This window comes from Drechmeria coniospora, chromosome 01, assembly GCF_001625195.1.
Source record: "Drechmeria coniospora strain ARSEF 6962 chromosome 01, whole genome shotgun sequence".
In the NCBI taxonomy this organism is placed as follows: Eukaryota; Fungi; Ascomycota; class Sordariomycetes; order Hypocreales; family Ophiocordycipitaceae; genus Drechmeria; species Drechmeria coniospora.
The window spans coordinates 5,388,712-5,410,443 of NC_054389.1; the positions used below are offsets into that span (position 1 = coordinate 5,388,712).

General features: G+C 51.7%; 2 protein-coding genes, 3 non-coding genes and 1 pseudogene across 5 annotated transcripts; 2 read left to right on the top strand and 4 right to left on the bottom strand.

Moving 5' to 3' along the window:
- Positions 1 to 8,354: 8,354 nt before the first annotated feature.
- On the top strand, positions 8,355 to 8,615 carry DCS_01347 (uncharacterized protein; the record flags this gene model as incomplete). The annotated part of the gene is made up of 1 exon (XM_040798680.1): positions 8,355 to 8,615. One exon carries the CDS (start codon positions 8,355 to 8,357, stop codon positions 8,613 to 8,615), a length of 261 nt encoding a protein of 86 aa, XP_040659563.1.
- Positions 8,616 to 10,836: 2,221 nt separating this feature from the next.
- On the bottom strand, positions 10,837 to 11,716 carry DCS_01348 (ATPase, F1 complex, delta/epsilon subunit; the record flags this gene model as incomplete). Its single annotated transcript, XM_040798681.1, has 5 exons — positions 10,837 to 10,869; positions 10,941 to 11,119; positions 11,223 to 11,376; positions 11,500 to 11,529; positions 11,615 to 11,716. The coding sequence occupies 5 exons, from the start codon at positions 11,714 to 11,716 to the stop codon at positions 10,837 to 10,839; spliced, it is 498 nt and encodes a 165-aa protein (XP_040659564.1).
- An 857-nt stretch (positions 11,717 to 12,573) lies between these two features.
- Positions 12,574 to 12,689, bottom strand: DCS_r25. Its single transcript, XR_005881885.1, has one exon. It is a non-coding gene; the product is annotated as a 5S ribosomal RNA (ribosomal RNA).
- A 2,824-nt stretch (positions 12,690 to 15,513) lies between these two features.
- On the top strand, positions 15,514 to 16,245 carry DCS_01349 (annotated as a pseudogene).
- A 3,787-nt stretch (positions 16,246 to 20,032) lies between these two features.
- DCS_r10 lies at positions 20,033 to 20,148 on the bottom strand. The gene has a single exon (XR_005881869.1). It is a non-coding gene; the product is annotated as a 5S ribosomal RNA (ribosomal RNA).
- Positions 20,149 to 20,221: 73 nt separating this feature from the next.
- DCS_r7 lies at positions 20,222 to 20,337 on the bottom strand. Its single transcript, XR_005881892.1, has one exon. It is a non-coding gene; the product is annotated as a 5S ribosomal RNA (ribosomal RNA).
- Between the last annotated feature and the right edge of the window lie 1,395 nt (positions 20,338 to 21,732).

The window sequence follows — 21,732 nt, forward strand, 5'->3', positions numbered from 1 at the left end:
GATGGCAAGGGTTAGAAGACCGTCTCGGGATTGTACCCAAACAGTACTGGCAGCAACCTCGAGACAGACAGGCCGTGGAAGCGGTCGATTTCCGTGACGGCGTTGTATATCGAGTTCAGAATCAAGTTATTGATGATTAGGCACTCTTGCTACATGCATCATGTACTGTGATCGGTCCTGGACTGCAAGATTTGTCTGCCGTAGGCTGTTAGTGACACGCTGCAACACTCACATGGGGGCCGAGTGTTGCTGCAGGTTCGAACTTGACAAATCAATACCAGTAGGTTGCTCCTTACCGTCACCGAGCCAGGAACGTCTTTGGCCAAGACAAGACCGCAGGGAGGAAAATGAAGCGATTATAATCAATGATGATGCAACCTAGGTCGCATCAACGGCACGAAAAGCTATCGAGGGTTTCACCTCCACGCTCATGGAAGATGATTCTCAATGGACCAAGTCGAATCATGTGCCATCAAAGAAGGGATCTAAATCGGCGCAGGAGATACTGGCGAGATGAAAATCGGGAGGTGGATCCGGCTTGTGGTTGTTCTTTCTGTCGGTTCCCAACGATCAACGGTGGATTCAACGCCAATTCAAGAGCTGACGTCAGGAATTAGAAGCGACACAGAAGACCTGACTGACCACTGAGGCTATTGTAAGAGAGAAGTAAAATTACTCGAAAGGTGGAATGGGCTAAAGGACTAGGCGGCATGCGAGGCGAAGGAACTAAAAGCTTGTTTGCACCTCGGAGGTATAACTTTACCGGACTGCCTGGCAGGTGGTACGCAACAGCCAAGATGGCAAAACTAAGCGTCAGAAACTCTGCATCGAGTCAAACAGTTAGCAGTTCCGATACAGAGCGTTCACCTGGCCAAGCAGGCATGCTCGGGCCAGACGGCACCAACGTACATGTACTGCACTGCGGATCGTCCTTTGATATTACTCACAAATCGTACAACTTCACCCTGACTGACGGGCAGAAGGGAGGGCGAGACAACTGGAGCAAGGTTGAAGCGGAAGAGAGTTCGTGGAGTTAGGGTCGTGTGGGAGGAATAACACAGACCAGGGTGCTTGGATGGGATGGTTGATGGGTCGCCCACTCTCCGAGTACGAGAACGAATACAGTACGGAGCACAGGTGCTTGTACTCGTTCCCATCTCACACAATAAGACGGAGTACTCCGTACATTACACATACTTCGTAAGTGTACAGCCATGTGAACAGGGGTGGTCATCATTGGCAGACTCTCCGCGGTGCTAAGACCCCGGCAGTCGCAACATGGCTCAACCAGAGGAGTACTTGTTGGTTGGGCGGCATGACAATCTGGTGGTCCAGGCCAGGCTGGGTGGCGGCTGCAATGTTTCTTTTTCCCATGTCGCTGGAACGCCGTCGGGGTGATATAATCTGGGCATTGCCATTTCACCATCGCCGGCGCCCACGGAAGCTTCTGGGGAGGTTCGAACAGCAAAAGAAAAAGGTGAACAAATAATGATGAAAGCCTCGAGCTTCCTGCTCAGTTCGACCGAGAACGCAGGTGTTTGTGTACCTTTCGAGTCGATCCGGCCATGCGACTGCTGGGTGTTGAGGCACTCCGATGACGGCAAGCCAATTTCCCAGGTGGGACTGTGCTGCTAATTTCAGACGGTACCTCCACGGCACTCCGTGTTCGTCGACGACGGCCCAGTTTCGATGGTCTCTGAACAAGAAATATACTTGGGCAGGAATGCTAGCCGAAATGTTGTCAAAGAGTCAAGCTGTGAATCATAATTGCGGGTGATCGAAAAAGGTCAGAAGCAGAGCTCCTCCGCGAGCAAGTTTTCCCGGTACGGACCGTGATTTCCCAGTACAGATCTCACGATCATCGGCTCAGGCTCTCGTGACAAATCCATCACCTACCAACCCGCCTGACGAGAGACATGTACTGTGGCCACAAGGAAGAAATCGACCATGCTAGTGAGGCTGGTCAGGTGGGCCACAAGGCAAGGCCGCCCGATAACTATGTTGTGCTTTGGTACCAAAGTATAGTGTTGAACAGCAACAATCCGAGTCGCAACCGATATGGTGTTGTTTTGGACGAATGGTCGAGGATAATAGAAGCCGCATGTTCTCGTTCTTGACAAGAGCATTGCGGCGCAGCTATGGAACCAAAGATCTGGATTCCTCGCTGGTGTCTCGTGGTGGTGGCGAAACGGAGATTGAGTGTGTGCGCGTGCGCGTTTGTTAATACGCACTTCAGCGCAAATGTGATGCCGAATAATGGTGCTTATTTTTGCCAATACGGATTGTAATCATCCGGTCCTACCTCCAACGCTGGGCAATCTTGCTGAGGGATGGCATGGAAAGGATAGGCGGGAGGGCCCAACTTTGGGTGGCCGTCTTGTCGTCATACAGATATTGGGAGGCGGCCACTGGCCCTCATGGCGCGCTGCTGTATTACGCCAGAGATGACATGATGAGGAGCATCCCGAGAGACCCGATCATTTGATTTACAGCCATCGATCACTCCACAGCATAGTCTTGCGGGAAGCCGGAGAGGTGCTGGCAGAGCGATATCCTCGAGGCTGCGGCGTGCGGCAGGCACGTTTCCGTACAGCCGTCCCTTCCTCCGTCCATGTACCTTTAGAAAGCAGGGAGGCAGGCAATTGAGAAAGTCGGTAGATACTTGTAGGTAGCTGAATGAAGAATGGATCGTGGCCGAGGTCGAGCTGGGCTGGGCTGAATGTTCATTGTGTGCGGAGTACAACTCCGTACATCTGCTTGTACTGGTATCCGTCGGGGCACCTATGTTCCATGGTCAAGGTTGATCGACATCCATCCATTCAGTTGGGAGGGACGAGTACTCACACTTGTAGGAACGGGCCATGTTTGGGACCGTGTCCAGGGTGCATGTTCCACAGGGTGCTGGGATTCAACCTGGTTTTCGCCAGTTCCGAGGCGGCATGGGTGGGCGCTGTGCTCGTTCTCTTGCCCCCCCCCCCCGACTTACTGGGCGCTCCCTAGCACATGTGCGTGTGCGTGTATTGTACATTCAAGTGCACGTACCCACCCACTGCTTGTCTGGCGACACTAAGGAGGATGGAGGACGAGATCATCGACGTTGACTGGGTGGAAGCGTTCAGCCCCGATTCATGGAGTCGTGACTTCAAATAGTGAATGTATGTGCAAGTACACCGCTGTAGTTGCCGGGTATGGTGCATGGCCGATGGTAGATGGAGATTTGCCCCTTCCTTCACTTGTGATGGGTGGTCTCTCCTTCCTTTTGACAAGAAAAGCCTTCCCCAACTGCCCAAACGGATCAACACCGGCAGGGATGGTCTTGCCATTTGAGAACGGGCACCGATACTATACACTACTTGTACACCATAGTATGGAGTGCGACTAATACTGTGCACAACCCTACATCTCGACTCTCGATCTCAACCACCCGACAAAAACAAGCACCTCCCAAGTTATGACGAACGACTCAACCCGGGAACTGGTGGTGGGTGACGGACGTTTTGTTTCTAGGGCCGAAACGGGCTTGGCGGGTAGCGTTGGATGACCTGGTGGCTGGCTGTGGTGTGAGAGAACCTGACACTGTTGATACATTGTCTCGCCCGAAAACTGACCACTCTTCATCATCAAAGCCACCCGTTGCGTCGATGTTCGACAGTGACGCCTCGGCGTACGAGGAAGCTGATGAGCAGAGCATTCATTCTACGAGTAAGTGTATGAGGGCGTACGGAGCACAAAGTACTTTCTGCCAAAATGGCAGGTGAAATCTCACAGCGTCGTCATTTCTCCCCCCCGCACCGCATGTCTCGCTCTCGACTCGCATCAACGCGTGTGCGCATGCGCCGACGATCAGCATCATCCGTCGTGGTATGTCTAATCTCGCTCTGTTCAACAAAATCGATTTGCCCAATGTCACCCGGGCGCCGCATTCGCTCTCGCTCGCGTCACGACATCGGACCAAAGCTAGCCCGTTCGTGGGTCGTACAAAGTATGGTTGACATTGGTTGTACAGACCCTTCGTGCTCGCGTTTCCTCCGTTGAACCTGTCAGCGAACTACCTTGTCTGTTTTAGACCTGTCTGCACAGCTGCCTTCCATTGCCCTGCACGGCATTTAATGTGACCTTGGGGACCCCCCGTCTCTAAGCTGGTCTGACGGGGCCTGCTGGATCCATCCAACATGGCGCAGCCTGCGGACGGGTCCAATATGCGGCCCCATCCCGGTCTGCCGCAACTATTGGATCCGGCCCCATGGTTGGGGTTGGTTCATGCCTGGGCCTGGGAGTGAGTGCATCAATGATCAATGATCGGATGAATTTGAGCCTCTCAGAGACCACGCCCGCGTGGTAGGCATTCAGACTCGTCGCCGTCACGAACCCGACATCACGACTCCTCGATTGCAGTACACCTGCCCCTACATTACATGTACCGAATTCGGACGAGAAGAGCTCATGTACTCTCGCCAATCTTGCAGTGAGCTTGAACGTCCTCAAGAGACTGCTAGCAAGCACGTACAAGCCCCCACCGATTGTGCGGCTCCTGCCACTGGAGCACTGCTAAAGCCTCCGACGAGTACTCCGTACTCCGTACAAACATCCGGATTCCACCTTGTCCATATCATTTTTGCAGATGCCCCGGCCTCCATCCATACACTGACACTTGCTACTGCCCCGGCTCACTGCTGACGTTACTAATCTGGAACATTGGGGCCAGCCTAGTTGTACGCCGTGAGCTGTCGGCTATATTCCATGCAGCATCACCAATTGATGTGAGGAAGGAGGAAATGAGACGCGAAATGAATCGGCATTTTCCAGGGGCCATCCTTCCACATACCAATCTCCTGCAGATGCCACTTGGCCAGCAACTGAAAACGCTGTGAACGGGAGCATCTCCTCGCTCGCGACGCCTGGTGCAAATAACATCCCGGAAGGATGATGATGTCTAGGTCCGGGTGGATTTCCCACCTTTATCGCCCAATCTTATTCATTGTCGCTATTGGATATCACACCGACCAAAGCTTTCTACTGAAGTTGATCCATCCTCTCCACGCGCATCTCAAAGTGTACAGTAAGTGAAGATGACCAAAATACACATATACACACATGCAAACAGACAGGAGGAGGCAATTGAAGCCTCAAGATCAGCTTTGTCTCTCGCCTTGGAATGGGTGAATGAAAAGGCATGGAGCAATGCAGCAGAGGCAAACAAGGTACTTCAATAAGGTCATCATGAGCATCCCTTTATCCAGAGATTTGTGCAAACAATGGATTGGTAACCAACAGCCAACTTCTATGCCTTCGTTTTGCCCCGACTTTTCGCTGATTTTATGTCATGCGAATGAACAGTCTGGGTGGAATCCGATATGCCATGGCCATGGTGCGGAAGGGAACCAGAAGGGATGTTCGCTCTAGGTGTCACCGAAGAGGAGTCGAGCCGCCATGTGCAACGTGCAGAATGAAAAATGGCATGCATTGCATCTGCAGCTAGCATCAGTTGGGTGGAACTGGGGCGAGGGGGGGGGGGGGGGGGGGGGGGGCATGGCCCGGTAGCGAGTGCCGGGCCACCTGATACTCCTACCCTGATGATCATGACCTGGACATGGACGCTTCGGCAACCAGGTTTGCGGGACGGCCCAGTGAGGAATCGCGATACCCAAACGAGCAATTGGGGCATGGGGGACTAGTAGCGGCCTACCAACTTTCAGTGAGCACAACCGCACATTGGGCCCAAATGTGACAACACCACTAGCTGGCGCCATCGAGGGCATCGCAACCTTCCCTGTCATCGGAATCCTAGCTGTTGGTGCCCGACATCAGCCTGAGACGACAGTTTGCGTCTCCTAGTTTGCTCATCCTGGCTGGAGCAACGGATACTTCCAAGACAATGGGAAAATGCCAGGGTTGGAAGCGGGGGCAGAAGCAAGTTCTGCTGATCATCCGGCCTCAGCCCCTTTTCGTCCATCCACCTTCCCTGGCCACGACATCAGCCGAGCGGGATAGGTGAGTAATGCCATGCCTCAAGGCCCGAAGGGCTCGAGCTGCGACGGACGAGCAGGCATCAACCGCATATTGTGATAGCCACGTGAAGCACCTCGAGCCTGATTACGCGCTACATGTGCTGCCTATGGTATGTTTCGCTGTTGTTGCTCGAAATGTACCAGGATTAAGCTGCGAATGAAATGCACTGACCTGGCAGCATGGGTGTTAAGGTGCATTTACGACGGAACACGGAGTACTCTACTTGCACGTCGATGACCAGAGGTCGTGATCATGGCTGGTTCCTGAACATCGGCGGGCAAGGGCCGCCTATTGTGCTCCTGGCCGCTCTCGGAAGGAACTCATCGCCATCAAGAAAAGAAGAAGACGAACCTGCACGCGGTGAAAATCGACGACGGTCCCTTCATCTCTATAGATGATTCGTCTGACATCTGCACACCTGTCATGAGAGCTGTCGTCGGATGGTACCAGAGTGGCTGGTACTTTCTCGGAGAAATCACGTGTCTGGATCATGATGCTAGTCCAGTAAACGCTTGCGTGCTTCACCTTGCTCACTGCATAGCACAATGAGCTTCTGGGGAACCATGTCGGCACGGCTGATCCTCAGGGGACTACGAAGGCTCGTCCACATCCTTGACCGCAAGGAACTCAATATTGGTTCCCTCCCGAGATTCGGGAGTGACAGCGAGGTAGCGACGGTTCTGATGCGAGTCTTGTCACCCCTATCCCTCATTCACACTCATATCAGTTGGCCGATTCCCCATTCCAAAGTCACTCGACATTGGCTTGGGAATGCTACAATGGCTCAGTACATGCAGGCGCTCTGCCCAGCAGGCGGCTCGTTCACCAGCAGCACCCCACGGGTGATGAGCGGGACGGAGGTTGCGCGCCGACGAAGAGGGCAACCCGTGGAAGGCCATGTGTAGGTGGGTGGCACATGTGACCAACGTGGCCAACGCAAGCTCCCAAGCGCGATATCGTGCGCGCAGCTTGTGGCACAGTTTAAATCGAGGTCTTCATTACGTCGGTGGCGAACGACACAAACGACACAAGGGGATGCGAGGGCGATTGCACTAATTACAGCTTAGAAACCCCAGGCCGAACAGACGACAATTGAAGCCATGTCCGTAATGTGGATGATTGGAAGCGAAACGAACGAGGAGAAGTCGTGGGGGGGTGTCTTCCAGCAGACAGCTGGTAAAAAGATGGTCTCAACTCTTACCGAAACTTGATCGATTTATCACTCTCGATGTGTACAGGTATGTCCAAGTACTGCATTCATTTTTGTGTTTGCATCTTGTAGACATCAGGCCATGGCACCAGTAGGTATACGCTTCCCAGTGGATCACATCTTGGCAGGTCAACATACTCATGCTGTACACGCTTAATCACGTCCATACAGAAACGAATGGTACTTGTGCGTTTGGACCCTAGCAAGTGTCTCGCCCACCCGAGCGAGGCATTGCGTGTGATGACGGTGGACGAGCCCGTCTAGATCCTCTGCTCTGTGCTGGCACCCCCTCGTGGAAGCAATAGCCAGTCTACGGATACGGAGTGATAAGCATTGCCGACTCTCACCGTCGGTGATGAGCGAGCGATGAGAAACCAGGGCTGCGAGTCCCAAATTCCAACCCCTGTCTGTACGCTGCACCATGCTTTATGGTTTCGCCCCCAGCTATGCAATGCATGCACTGCACGTCCATGCCGGCAGCGGGTGACGGGACAGCACTGCAGTCGCTGGTCAAGCCCCCCAGTAGCTCAACTCAACCCCGGCAGTTAAGAAGCCATTTATGACTCTGGGTACTGATACTGGTGACCCATCATGGTCCAATGGTTCATGCATGTCTGTTGGTCTTCACCGCCGCCTCACCACCTATCCAGGCGAAAAAGAAAACAAATGAAAAAGGGTTATACACCTAATTGGGACGCCCTTGTATTCCCCAAGCTCCAGCACGGGCGACGGACTCGTGAAGGTTGGTAATACATCCTATCACACAAGTATGAAAATGCAGCTACATCCACACAACCGGCACCGGTACGCAGACTTACTTGTATGTTCTCCGACAGACATCTCCATGAGATGCGATCACCGGCCAAGTTAGACTATCGGGGCGTGCGTTTGCGTGGGGCTTTGCTTGCAATGTCGCTCATCATGCCGAGATGCAGGGGTGATGAGGTGGAAAGCGAAATGCCGTTTGTTGATCATCAAGGATTTCCGTTGACACGTTTCATGGGCGCGGCAGGATCTGTGCGCACCTTCCCACACGCACATATTCAACCATTCTCCCCCTTGTGAGTCTTTCAAACCTCGCCGCGTCTTTGGTCGTATCCTCGGCGACGGAGGGATCATCGTTTGCGGCCGTGTCATGAACTGCCAATATCAGGATCAGTTCAACACCTTCATTGGCAAGACGTCAGGATCAGCCACGAATGGACAGGCTGGTTTCATGTTGTCAGATGGCGAAGCAGGCTGGAGAAGCAGCGGACATGGCAGCACATATCTGCAGCGGTGCCTCATCGATGCCGTCGTGCGCATCGCCGACGATGTTGACTTTGGAGGCGTTTCTCACTTCAGCCGTACCGGGCTCCTTGTTCATGAGATGCTCCCACAAATGCCAAGAAGATGACCCCCGACAGTCCCACAAGATATGCAAGTACATCTATCGGGTTGGTAACTATCCCCACGTTGACGACGGTTCGAGGGGGCAACCGTCCCCACCTAATCAAGGCAGTGAATGTGTACGCATACACCATGTCCTCGTATCTCGGAGGCCAAGCGGTAAAGTCAGACTACACTTACTCGCTCGTACTTTGCGTGGCCATAAGTAATGGGGCAAGATCAGCGGGCCGCTAGCCGAAGCCGAAGTGGTTCGCGGCCCATCGTCGAGGGTCTGGCATCATTTTTCACAACCATGAAGCTGAAATCGTCGTTCCATGAACATTCCTGGGTATGCAGTAATATTGCTCTCGACGTATCGCTGTGGCGCGCAACGCGAGCAGGCGTCTACATCAACACACCACGGACAATGGCGTCCCGATATCATATAGTTGGCACCAGTGAATCGACTTGTTGTACCGTCACACTGAAAGAACTCTTGGGGAGAACGAGAAACGGGTAAGGGCATCCTCTACCGGATCACCACGGCGAACGAGAAGCCGAATACTTCGGGACCAAGGCTTCCCCATCGACCGAACGCATCTGCGTCATACCCTTCATGCTCGTGCTTCGCCCCATCGGCCGCTCCCGCTCTTCATTTGTTCTCGACCTGTGACCATGGAAGATCTAACTTGATCAGCAGGTCATCCATGCACCTCGGCCGAATTGCAATAGCCAAAAACATCGGTGCCCATGTCATCGGGACTTCGCCGTTGAGCAAAGTTTGATGTTGCAACCCCATATCTACCTGCCGATAAAACCGCTGCACGCTCTATATTCGGATCTCGCCGACGCCAGAAGATTTAACCCTGCTTTTCATTTCGTAAGATCCATGCTGAGATCCAGCGTCCCGCAGTGTATCCGCCAGCCAGCTTCGGCCTTTGCCATCCCCATGGCCTCGCCATCCACCCTCCATGTCCCTTCAGTGAAGGTGATGGTTCCACTTCATGGCCTTTCAGCGTCAAGGGGGTGGTAGAGTTGTCGATAGAAACGAATGAAGCTTGCGGCTCGACGGTTTCGACTTCTGGCGCGCTCTTATGGCTCCAATCTTTGAATGCAGTACCTCGGCTCGGTCGGACAACGGTGGATACTGGTCGCAAAACAACCAGGTATGCTTGCATGCTGCTGTCGGAAGAAGTCCAGAGCTATACTTCAGCCTTTGTATATTCCAATGACCATCAGAAACGGTCGTCAAGTGAGCCAGCCGATGATGATGGGGACAATTTTCTTGTCTCGCTCACCGACCATCTTCAATCGTTGGCATCCTCACGCACTTTGAATTGGAGCTTCCATCACCTCTTGGCACGTTTTCTCAGCAAGCTGCAGTTCCATGGCAGTGATTCTGGCGTGCGGATGTGCCTTTTGATCCATGCTCATCGGAGAAAGGCCAAGGATCCAGCTTAACATCTGCAGTGGGGGAATAGACGGTGGTCGTGGTGCGGTAGCGACCATATTCAGACAGAATTGGGACACTGCGACTCGTCCAGGTGTTGGAAGGGGAACTGGAATCTAGTGGTGATTCGTTAGTGTCTTGCCTTGCTCATGGGGCATGAAAGAAACTTCGCTCGGAGGCGCGTACGAGCCCCGGAACTGACATGGATGCTACTGGAAGTGCAGAAGCGACCTCGGTTGTTTGGCCGAAGCATCTTCATTCAGCTGGCTTGAATCAACTTCCACTTCCACCGGTGTGAGAAGTGGCAAACTACTTGCCCTATTCTTGCGGGAAATCGAGGAGGCGGGCAGAGGATGGCGTGCGAACGGAATATCCAAGTGACGAGATTTTGATGACGTTTAAGGTTATGCAGCTCGATTCCATCGGCTTGCCAGCCGTTCAAGGGCATACACAGCATAGTACCTAGTAATTTGTCCGCAGTACCTTTTTTCAGGGAATGGTGAAGGCGCAGGTGCAAGCTTCGGCAGGTTGGCAAACTTAATTCTGCCAGTGATGAAAGGGCGGGCTGGTAACGGACAGGCAGATACGGCTCTGGCAGCAGGCACACAGGCTGCCAGCCTCCGGCATGACAGCAAGTAGAGAGATATGACAGTTCAAGGAACAGACAGACGCGCAGTCGCCCAGGTGGGTAAGCAAAGCACCAAAGGTGGTATCAATTGACCCATGAGGTGCTACGATGCGATAGGGAATTTTGATGTACATGGGCTCCGGCACTCCTAGGCACTGCTATAAACAACGGCTATTTCACGTGAGCGGCCAAAGTCTCGAGGACCTGCAAGGTGGGTGGGTTAGCCAATCGGTCGATGAATCACCGAGCGAAAAGTAGTGCTTGGTTCGGCATACCTCCAGCTCAATCTTGGCCTCGGCGATATCCTGCTCGCTTCCGTTACCGTTGGCAACCTTCTGGGCTTCGGCGATCTGGGTTCGGATGGCTTCGGCGCTGAAATCCTCGAGTGGGTAACCCTCGACGGCGTTGATGCTCAAGGCGGAGCCAGGCTGGACGGTGGCAAACCCGCCAGACACTATGTTCCGTTGCGCATCGTCAGTGAAACCGTCCACAAGTTTGAGCGTTCTGGATGTATTTGACCAAGTTCAAGGCCGATGGGCGAAAGAAAAGAAACATACAGAAGAACTGCTTGGAACCGCCAGACTCCTCGATGACCTCAACGACTCCAGGCTTGAGCTGCTCAATTGCGGGAGCGTGGTTGGCAAGGACACCCATCTCGCCGGATTCCGCGGGGATGTTGACTTGAACGACGTCTTGGGACTTGTAGATGGACTGCAGGGTGTTGCGGCAATTAGCTCGGCTCCATCAACGGTCCGGTTGCGCAACGGGTGTCGGGCTCCTCATTGCGCCCTCTCGAATCGTCACAAAATGATGATCAGTCGGGTTCATTCGTACCTGGTGAGGCAGAGACAGGCTCAACTTGATCTGCGGAGGCGAGTTAGCTGTGCCTGTGCCGTCAAAGACGAGACTGTCGGGCCCTTCGATGTCGAGGGGTGCGGAACTCGCTCACCTTGTCAGGGACGGCCTCGGCGTACGTCCTCCTCTGGGCGACAACCCGCATGGCGGCGGGACGAGCGCGAATGACCGCGCGGGCTAGGCGGACAGAGTTCATGGTGAATTGAGCGGCTTGATTGAAATGTTGCTTGACGCAAGGCTCGAGAGGTCGCTTGGCACGAATATTCGTCCTACCACCAGGCTTCGGCTAGCGGGAAAACTGTCCTGCTGTCGAAGCACATGACTAGTCACGTGCAGGTGAGAGCTTGCGATGTTTTCCTCTTGGGTACATCCACCAAGTACTTGAGTCTTATTATCCAGTACCTACTTAAGTGCAACTAAGTCGGAACTTACTTGCAGTAATAATACATATTAAATACGTTCGTCAACCAAGAAGGAGGCTTCGCCGTCGATAAAAAGCACACAAGTACTCCGTGCAGCTTACAAAATTTCCGATAAATCTCGTATTTATTGCTATGGCCACATGCACTTGCTTAACTTTATCTGTTCCGTGTCTATTGCGAGGATCCTCCGGCTCAGGACGTAAGTATTATTAACCTGCACTGACTGTTCCATTGCGGCGGTGAGTAGAGTAACCCGTGCATTCACTCACTCTCGTATATTTTGCAATGCATCCACCATTCATCGGCCCATCGTTTTGAACGTATTCTGTACACGCAAGTGTTTTTTATTCATTATACTCGACAGGGTATAGTCGGTGGCTCAAGTCGACGCAATACGCCCAAATCTTGGCGGTAAGAATTACTTGCTAGAAATCCTATGCATTTTACTATTGGATTCTTCTTACTACATTATGAGAGTCATCCTCTATTCACACGTGTATTGACAAACGGGACGCGGAAGGTCTCTAACGCACATCGCACCGTAGGCCAAGACTCCATCTAAGTACATACTCAAGTACTCCGTACAGAGGACTTGTTTGTACATATGGAATGGGGCAAAAACAAAAAAAAAAACATACAACAGCCGGTGTTCGCTGATCGTCACCGACTCAACTACTAATCTGCCGGTCAGTGGCTTGACGTGTGGAGAGCAGACGGGATCCAGTATTTTCCACTGCCTATGGTCGTATGTGCTAGGGATACTAGTTAATTATGTTTATAAATTTATCTTTGGCATGAAACCTGTTTAACAAAAAGCATACTTACAATAGCCAGTGTTCGCTGATCGTTACCGACTCAACTGCTAATCTGCCGGTCAGTGGTTTGATGCATAGAAAGCAGATGTTTCTTACTTTCTAGCGAACCTGATCCGATCTTTAACCGAGACCCGATCTTAGAGCGCCGTCACTCTCCCCATCCGTCTTCGCTCCGGATTGTTCTCGAGTTTCTACTCCGTACCGTTTCCGAGCTCCGGTCCCGGTCCTGACCTGCAAGCGCCGAACACCCTCCCCCCGGATCAGACACTTCCCCTCTATCTCCTCTTTTTAACGGCCAGCCATCCTCGTATTTGCGTTAGTGTTGTCTATTTTAGCCAAATCGACTTCGATAGCCCTGGTCTATTGTTGGTCCCAGCACCCTGTCTCCTTCTTTGCCTGCTGTTTCCTCTGGATTTCTCTTGTCGTTCTCGTCCCCTCGTCTTAAAAAACCTTTCCTCCCTTACTTACTTCGCAGCGGGCTAAAATGTTCTAAGTACACTCCATACCCTCTTTAGCTCAAGTTTTGACAACGTCCCACATCCGACACTTAGGGAACGCCGCCTTATATTCCGGATGAGAAAACCCTTCGCCGAACCATTATCCTATTTCTTTCGAAGCAGTTTCTGTCAATACGCAAGACAACCTGTCGCAATACTAGGAATGGCCCTTAACGCAAACTCATGCCCGCAAGGGCAACATGGACGTCATACTTACTGTCGCCCTGGAAGCTCTCCATCACTACAATAACAACCCAATCGACGAGTCTGAGCTCCTGGCTGGAAAGACAAGCAATATCTGGAAGAGATGGAACCAGTGGCTTCGGTTCGTTGACTTTCGACTGCATTGCGATGAACGCATTCTTATTGCGATAGATTCGCCGCACGAATAAAGGCGCACCCAGAGGATATATAGCTCGCCCTCTGTCTTGGATCAGAAAAAGCCAAAGCTCGATGTCGGGCTTTTCTCGAATCTTACGTAAAGACCTCCATGGTGATGCGTCCGAGTCTTGGCACGGAAGAGTGGCATCAGGTCCAGATGGTCAATTGCGCTGTAACTCTTGAAGACGTCTGAGCGGCGCTTGTGCGAAACGCAGACAACATTGTGTTGAAGCCGAAGAGACTTGAAGATCAGGCCAAAGCTCATATGTGGAGCCTCCGTTACTCATCTAGGGTAAAGGAATCCCGTAGTAGCCCTGCGTACGAAATAGGACAGGTAGGTTTGTTGCCACTCAAACCCTTTCTGCTTTCTTCTTAGAGCAAAGGGAGTGTGAGAAGTACAGGCGGTGAATAAGACGTTCCTTATCGACTGGGAAATTGGATTAATTTTAACAACACTGATTACGGTCATTCTATATATGCGCCTTCTGAACAGAAGCCTTTCTAAATTTACCATGAACTATTGTAACTAGCGATACTTTCCTATATCCTGGCGAATGGGAGTTGTGTAATGCTATCCGCGTATTGCTCTCCTCGATTGACTTTGACGTAAATATTATAACTAACTGGCTCGTCTGCGGGTAGTGCTTACTTTAATTTCTACTTGCTATGTCGTTTCTGTCTCTGTTTAGGATCTTAGTGGCCTGCTGTTGACCATTTGACGAATATAGAGCCGCTGCGAGGTGACCAGTCGTATTTTACTCGTCATTCCGTCGGCTTCGAGCGAGATAGCGTCTTGCGGGATTCTTTGCTATCTCGATTGCTTCCTTTCCCTCAAGTTTCTCCGGATTACCTAAGAATTTTCCTACTCGGCCTTAAACTCGACGCCCCTATTAGAACGACGCCGTATACCGAACAGGTGTCGGAATGGGAATGCATGACGTGTATCTGCCTTATTATACCGTTTCTTACCGAAGATATCGCGCGTTAATATAAGTTATTTGCGAACTCTGTTGACACGAATAACTCCTCCCCCCCGGACATATACTCCGGTCCTCCTAAACTAATACCGAGCTTGATACCTTAACGTCGCTGAGCTCCCTAATACGTTCTCCGCAAACTATTAGTACTTTTGCACGTTGAAGTAAGTATGGGATAATGTGACCTTTGTCTAGAGAACCGCGACCCGGTATACGGTGCGCTGATGTGTCAAAGAGCGGTTTCCCCGACGCAGCTCTGGATAGACATGGCAATAGGACCTTTGCTCGCTGCAGCCTCAGAAGCGGGTGGCGTGATAGCCGTATTGTTAGAAAAGAGGAGGGCGGGCGGAAAGGGGCGGTGTGGCTTCCTAGGCATTTAAAAGCCTTATGACGACGGTGGGTGGCCGGGCTACGAGGGCTATGAGGGCTTCTGTGGCTCGTTGCATTCGTCGAATAGGCAAATGTACGCATATAGGCTACCTTTGACGAGTTCTATATATTGTTGCCAAGTTAGTATATAGCGCTTTTCTCGGTCAGATCTTGAACCTTGCCTCCCTTGTCGGTCTTGACCCATTATACGACCAAGTAGATTGAAGGTCTGGGTTGATTGCCATCATTGGATGGCATCATTCCTCAGTCCTCAAGGGCCACGACATCTTTTCTTGCTTATAAATATCGAAATAGTTTGTCTGTTTCGCAATACTAGGTACTAGGACTTTATAATGAATTTACATAAAACTGCCTAAAAATACAACAATAAAATAAAATCACACCTGCAGAAGGGGACTCTGGCCCTGACCCCTGACTCTGGCCTATCCCAGGGCCAGGTCACCCCACACCGATATACAAAAATCCCGACAGTCAGATCGGCACTTATCCTGGTCTTCATTCGAATTCACAGGGCAAGATTGAGCCTGACACGCAGGCTGACACCCCCGAGCCCGTTCCTGTCTGTCCTGGCTCTGGCTTTGGCCTTGGCTCTGGCTCTTGCCTTGGCTCTGACCCTGGGCCAGGGCCAGATCACCCCACACTGAAATGCAATGATCTCGACAGCCAGCCCGACACTCAATCTCGTCTTTATCCTTGCAAAGAGCCTGGCACGCAGGCTGACACCCCCGTGCCCGGTCCTGTCTATCCTGGCTCTGGTCTGACGATGGCTCTGGCTTCGGTTCTGGCTTCGGCTCTTGCATCGGCTCTGGCTCTGACTTCGGCTCATGCATCGGCTCCGGCTCTGGCTTTGGCTCTTGCATCGGCTCTGGCTCTGGCTGCGGCTCTGGCTCTGGCTTCGGCTCCGGCGTCGGCTCCGGCGTCGGCTCTGGCTCTTGCGTCGGCTCTGGCTCTGGCTGCGGCTCTGGCTCTGGCTTCGGCTCTTGCATCGGCTCTGGCTCTGGCTTCGGCTCTTGCATCGGCTCTGGCTCTGGCTGCGGCTCTGGCTCTGGCTTCGGCTCTTGCATCGGCTCTGACTCTGGCTCTGGCTGCGGCTCTGGCTCTGGCTGCGGCTCTGGCTCTGGCTGCGGCTCTGGCTCTGGCTCTGGCTTCGGCTCTTGCATCGGCTCCGGCGTCAGCTCCGGCCCCTTCTCTGAGTCTGGCTTCGACTCTGGCCGTGGCCCTGAACCCTGACTCAAAACATTAATTCCATCGCCTCCGATCGATATGGTGTTTCGAAACATCTTAGGTTTCCGCTTGTCAATTATCTTCCCATTCTCATCGAGCTTATATTGCAGCCCTATAACCTCAAACCATTTTGTCCCGTCATCTTTGACCAACGGGACGGTTATCTCGGAATCATCTACCACAGGGTAATGTCGTTCCGTCTGGTGGTCCGAAATCCGTGTAGTGCTGCACCTCTCTCGGGAGAAATCTATAAAAGATTGGCACTCGAAGGAACCGTAAGATAACTGACATGCGTCTAGCGGCAGCTTGGGATCAGAACAAATAATTTCTGGAACAATTCCGAACTTTCCATAAAATGTTGCATGAATAGACATAGTCCAAATCGCGCAATGCATGTTTATCGGACACGGCATTGAAAATGTGTATTCAAATTGTTCTGTAGTCGACTCGGTGTGCTCAGACTTTTGTTCTCCCTTACCACTGAGGAAATCGGGGATTATTTTTGACTCGGCCGAAAATGTCCAGCTATTCAAATCCGTGCTTGTTGTTATATGAATGTCTTTTATACCAAATTCTGGAGGTTTTGCTCCAGGATCCTGCTTCGGTCCGAAGGTGGTGTACGTTCGTTCTAAAAATAGCTTGGCGCTGAGTCTAGGCTTCTTCTTTGACTCCATCAAGATGTAACGATTTTGGAAGACGGGGTTGCTGCATTGAAATACCCTGTTTGGGCAAGACGTCCCATTATACTGATCTTTGATCTGGCTCGGCGGTTTATCCGGATTGATATAGCTTTCCAGACCATCTTCATACCTTGCCAATGTATTCATGAAAACATCGGGTGCTTCTTGTTCATTAGCAAATGTATCATCTCGCTCTACAAGTTCGGAACTCGATGATGGCAGCCTGATAGATTCCCGAGGGATGGTGTTTGAAAAAGGGGCGGCAGTAGTGGCTGGCGGAAGAAGCGTAGCCGCAATGAGTAGGTTTGCAAGAAAGGACGGTGAGCACATAATGAAGACAATGAGTGGGTTGCTGTAGGAATGTAAGAGTAAGGGTTTGAGAGGATGATGATAAGTGAGAGTTGGCTTGGAAACTTCTAGAGCCTCCTTATGCCGCTTCCTCTTATATTTTGGCACGTAGTCGTCCTGTGCATTAGCCCCCCGTAACCGCGATTCAATCCTTTGTAGCCGCGATGGGTAGTTTGGCGCCATGTTTGGTAGGGCTACAACATACCCCATGGGGCGCAGGAGTGCTATGGTTCTACCATTCCATCACGAGTGCACTACTCCGTAAATACGAGTGCATTAAATCGCGAGTCCCTTGCGGAATTCGTGTCTTAGGAATATCCTAGGTCCATGCATAAACTACTCCGTTGACTACTCTGAATACGATGTACTTAGATTATGCTGTTTATCCCTGCTGAGACTACTCCGTACTAATAAGTACGAACTAATAGCATATCTCAGAACCCCCCGCCTGCCGTTCTAGGCAAGAAACGTCAAACAAGTTAGCCTGATTATGATAAGATCGTGGTGGACAATCGTGCGTACAAGTACGAGCATGTTTGCAAGATAATGTCGTTTATTGGTCGGTCTGATAATAGGATGGGGAGACTCCAGTGGGGGCACATTACGTTTCATCGCGACTGTTTTGATCCGATGCTGGCCGAAGATACAGTACAAGTCAATCGTCACTCGGCAATGGTTTGGATGCCATAATGTGACTGCATCGAGTTTCCTATACGTTATATGTACTATTTTATCAAAGAAACAAGACAACTACAGATTTAGCATTCTACAAACATGAATACGTCGTCGAGATTCATGATGGCGTTGATAAATTGATCCTGTACGAAGTAGTTATTGTGCGAATCTATATGTAGAGTTCTGGATATAAATTGGCCATGTTGGTTCGTAGGGATAGATGGATACCTACCGGCTTGAGAATGCCCGAATATGCGGACGAGCAAGTTGGATTATACGGGGAACTGGTTAATGCGGGGATTATATCGCAAAGCTCGGAGAGGAAGGAAGCTGAAGATGGTGCTAGGGGAACTGCGCAATACCCCATCGAAGATAATGTGCCCACTATGTACTCGTAACAAAGAACCGCAGAGTAAGGAAGCTGAAGTTTGTGCCAAAGGAATTGCGCAATACCGTATCGAAGCCAATGCGCGGCCAATGTCGGGAGAACACGCCGAGGAAGGAAGCTGAAATCGTACTAGCGTCGGGCAATCTCGAAACTGGTTTCGGATGAGAGCGATGTTCTCGGTTGCCCGGGCGGGCAAAGGGCGATGAAACAACCTCCACCTGACTGTGGCAGAAGAGAGATAAAGCAGAGGTCGTAAGGGAAAGCGAGAGTGGTCGCCTAGTACTGAAGACAAATTGTCCCGAAAATCGAACTTGCCTTGACCAATTTATTGAATTGGCCAAAGTCTCTGCTCATTGCTCGGCTGACTGCCGCTGTCTGAGGTGACTTCAAGCCAAATGCCTAGCCACTGCATAGCTTGGTCGGGTCCCTTCTGGAGGTGCAGTTCTTGACTTGGTCCGGGAGTCGTGCATGACTTCAGTCTTTGCCAGGTCGAAGGTTATCCCGTTCACAGCCCCCTACGTCTCAGACTCTTGTATAAGGAGGCCGCTCCTCTCCAGCAGCCGTCTCAGGGTGCCCTGGTCCAAGCGTCGACAATTTTTGCCCACGAACCAGTCCGAGTCGATGGCAGTGCAGGCGGTAGGGGGAATGCATGTCGACGGCGTCCAGCCGAGCGCATGTTACAGATCCCCAACCTCTAGGGTCGCCGCTATTCAATAGCAGGTACACATCCTACAATGCATAGCATGGTCTTCATCATCGTTTCCTCAACGTGATCATCATGGCTCTGGCTATTGCAGCTCATCAATTGCGTCTAGACAGTACTGAAGAATGACCTCCGCTGTCGGAGCGAACTAGTGCTAAAGGTTTCATCTGCGCCGGATGCCGCAGCACTTGCGACGCCGATATCAACACTTTGTCCCGCAAACCCGTTTGCCATGGATACTTAATTCTCGCAGTCGAAGCCGCCAGACAAGCCAGCTAACGAGGTTTCACCTGTTGATGTCCCTCCTTGTTTGGTTTGTGGCTAATCTGATGGGCCGACGAAGGTCATCTTCCAACGCGAAGTGCAAACCGTCCCGAAACGATCCAAGGGAAGGCGTTTGAGTGTTACAAGTTCGACCACTGACGATAATTCCGATGGCGAATGCAAAACCCTAGAACCTGAGCCGCTATTACTCCTAGAAAGAGAACTCGAGGTTGCAGCAGAACGACAAAGCGAGAGACCCCAGCGTGCGAAGCCAGGTTTCTGCAACTTAACGAGCACCTTAGACAAGAGGCATGCAGACCATTGGAAGCCTACATGGCCCCGGATGCGCACAAGCTAAGCTCTCGGGACTGAAATACTAAAAAAGGCTTCAAAAGATGCGAAAGGCTCGGTGCTCGGACAAAATACGACAGCACATTGAATTCTATAATGTTGTTGGATGATACTGCAACTAAAACACAAGATGTCATTTGACTATTGCACTATTATTCCGTTAGGGTGCAAGCTTATGGTAGAATGCTTGGGGGCTTCGGCAAGAACCTCGGCCATCTTACGACACCCTTGAGAACCTCCGCTCGAATATATATCTTGTGGCTTGGCTGACATTATGAATAGCTACAGTAGGTCTACCGACATACGCTTCCCATGACGCACATCGCACCATATGCAAAGACTCCATTTAAGTCTGGAGAATATGTTGACACATGGAATGGGGCAAAAATAATAAAAAAACATACAACAGCCGGTGTTCGCTGATCGTCACCGACTCAACTACTAATCTGCCGGTCAGTGGCTTGACGTGTGGAGAGCAGACGGGATCCAGTATTTTCCACTGCCTATGGTCGTATGTACTAGAATCATTAGTTAATTTTGTAGATAGATTCATCCTTGGCATGAAACCTGTACAAAAATAATAAAAAACATACAACAGCCGGTGTTCGCTGATCGTCACCGACTCAACTACTAATCTGCCGGTCAGTGGCTTGACGTGTGGAGAGCAGACGGGATCCAGTATATTCCACTGCCTATGGTCGTATGTGACATATGCACTCATTGCCCAGGATTATATGCATGCCGAGATGTACGAATACATCGTCGTGCCCAGAGCCTGCACCGACGAGTCTTTCCTCGGGGGAATCGACTCTTCCACGGACCGACAGGCTCGTGGTCCAGACCATCAGCCTTACCCTTCTGTAGGTTAGTATCAACACGCAAACAAATACTGTTTGCGATACTCAAGTCTGCGGCGGGTATAAATTTTGAGAAATTTGTATGCCGTTGTTGGGAACGAACAGGCTCTTCGACAAGGACTTGAGTATCGCATTCTACCTATTGCATCACCCATTGCTTTGCTCCTCTTGGCGAAACAAGGATTCCCAGTGGCAAACCTTCCGGCAAGGTCTCGCACCTCCAGTACTTTCCCCGTCTGACGAGTTGGAGTTTCCGAATCCTGAGAGCTGACCAGAGGTAAGTGTACCCGTACACATTCATACACGAACGAAAGGTGATACACCACCGTGCACGAGTGGCCACATTTCTCCGTCACCTGTCTTGGCAATGTCTCCGATCCCAAAACCAAAATGTGTCACTTGGTACAACGGCAATGAGAGGTAACGGGGAGAGTTGTCGGTATGCTGCGCGCATCGTAGCCGAGGTGTCGCGGCGGGGGTCAGGCTGACATGACATTCTGCCCTTGACCACTGCGTGCGAACAGATTCGTGAAGCGCCCATTCTGACAAAATTAAACACCATGGCACCCCCTCAACAACCCACCATCAAACGTGCTCTCCGCTGTGGGTGAGGCTGTCGCAATCGCATGCTCCCTCTCCTCTTTCTCGCCCTCACTTTTTCTGTCGTCCTCTCCATCCCGTCCGCTCCATCCAGTCTACTCCACCTCGTCCTCCCCGGCTCTGCCTGCGGGCTTCTTCCAGCTAAGCAGGGCAGGGCAGGGCAGGCTTGACGGCGGTGAACTCAGCCCTCACCGCCGGATGAACGGGCTGGCAGCAGTGTCGGCCTGGAATCCATCCTGGAGGGGCTGGTTGGCACGCCGAGAGGAGATGAGCCACGTACTGTACGCGTCGTCGCACGGCTCGGCACGGTCGGCCTGCAAGTGCTACGATACTGGGTCGTGACCATTTCACCGGATTATTCCACGTACGAATGAAGCATGTGTGTCGGTCAGTGGATCAATTCGGCCGGACGAGAGCACAACGGGTGCAATCCGGCGACGGCAGCATGATGCGCATCGTGGACAGAAGAGGTTCGGCCCCGATCGCGTCCGGTGTGCAGATGGGTTGCGCACACTATTCATGTGCTTTAGATGCTTTCAACTCGAAGATGTACAAGCAGCATGCATGAACAGTAGGAAGTACCGACGACGACGCTCGTAGCAATGCTCCAACAAACCTGCAGGAATACAGTACTAACTTG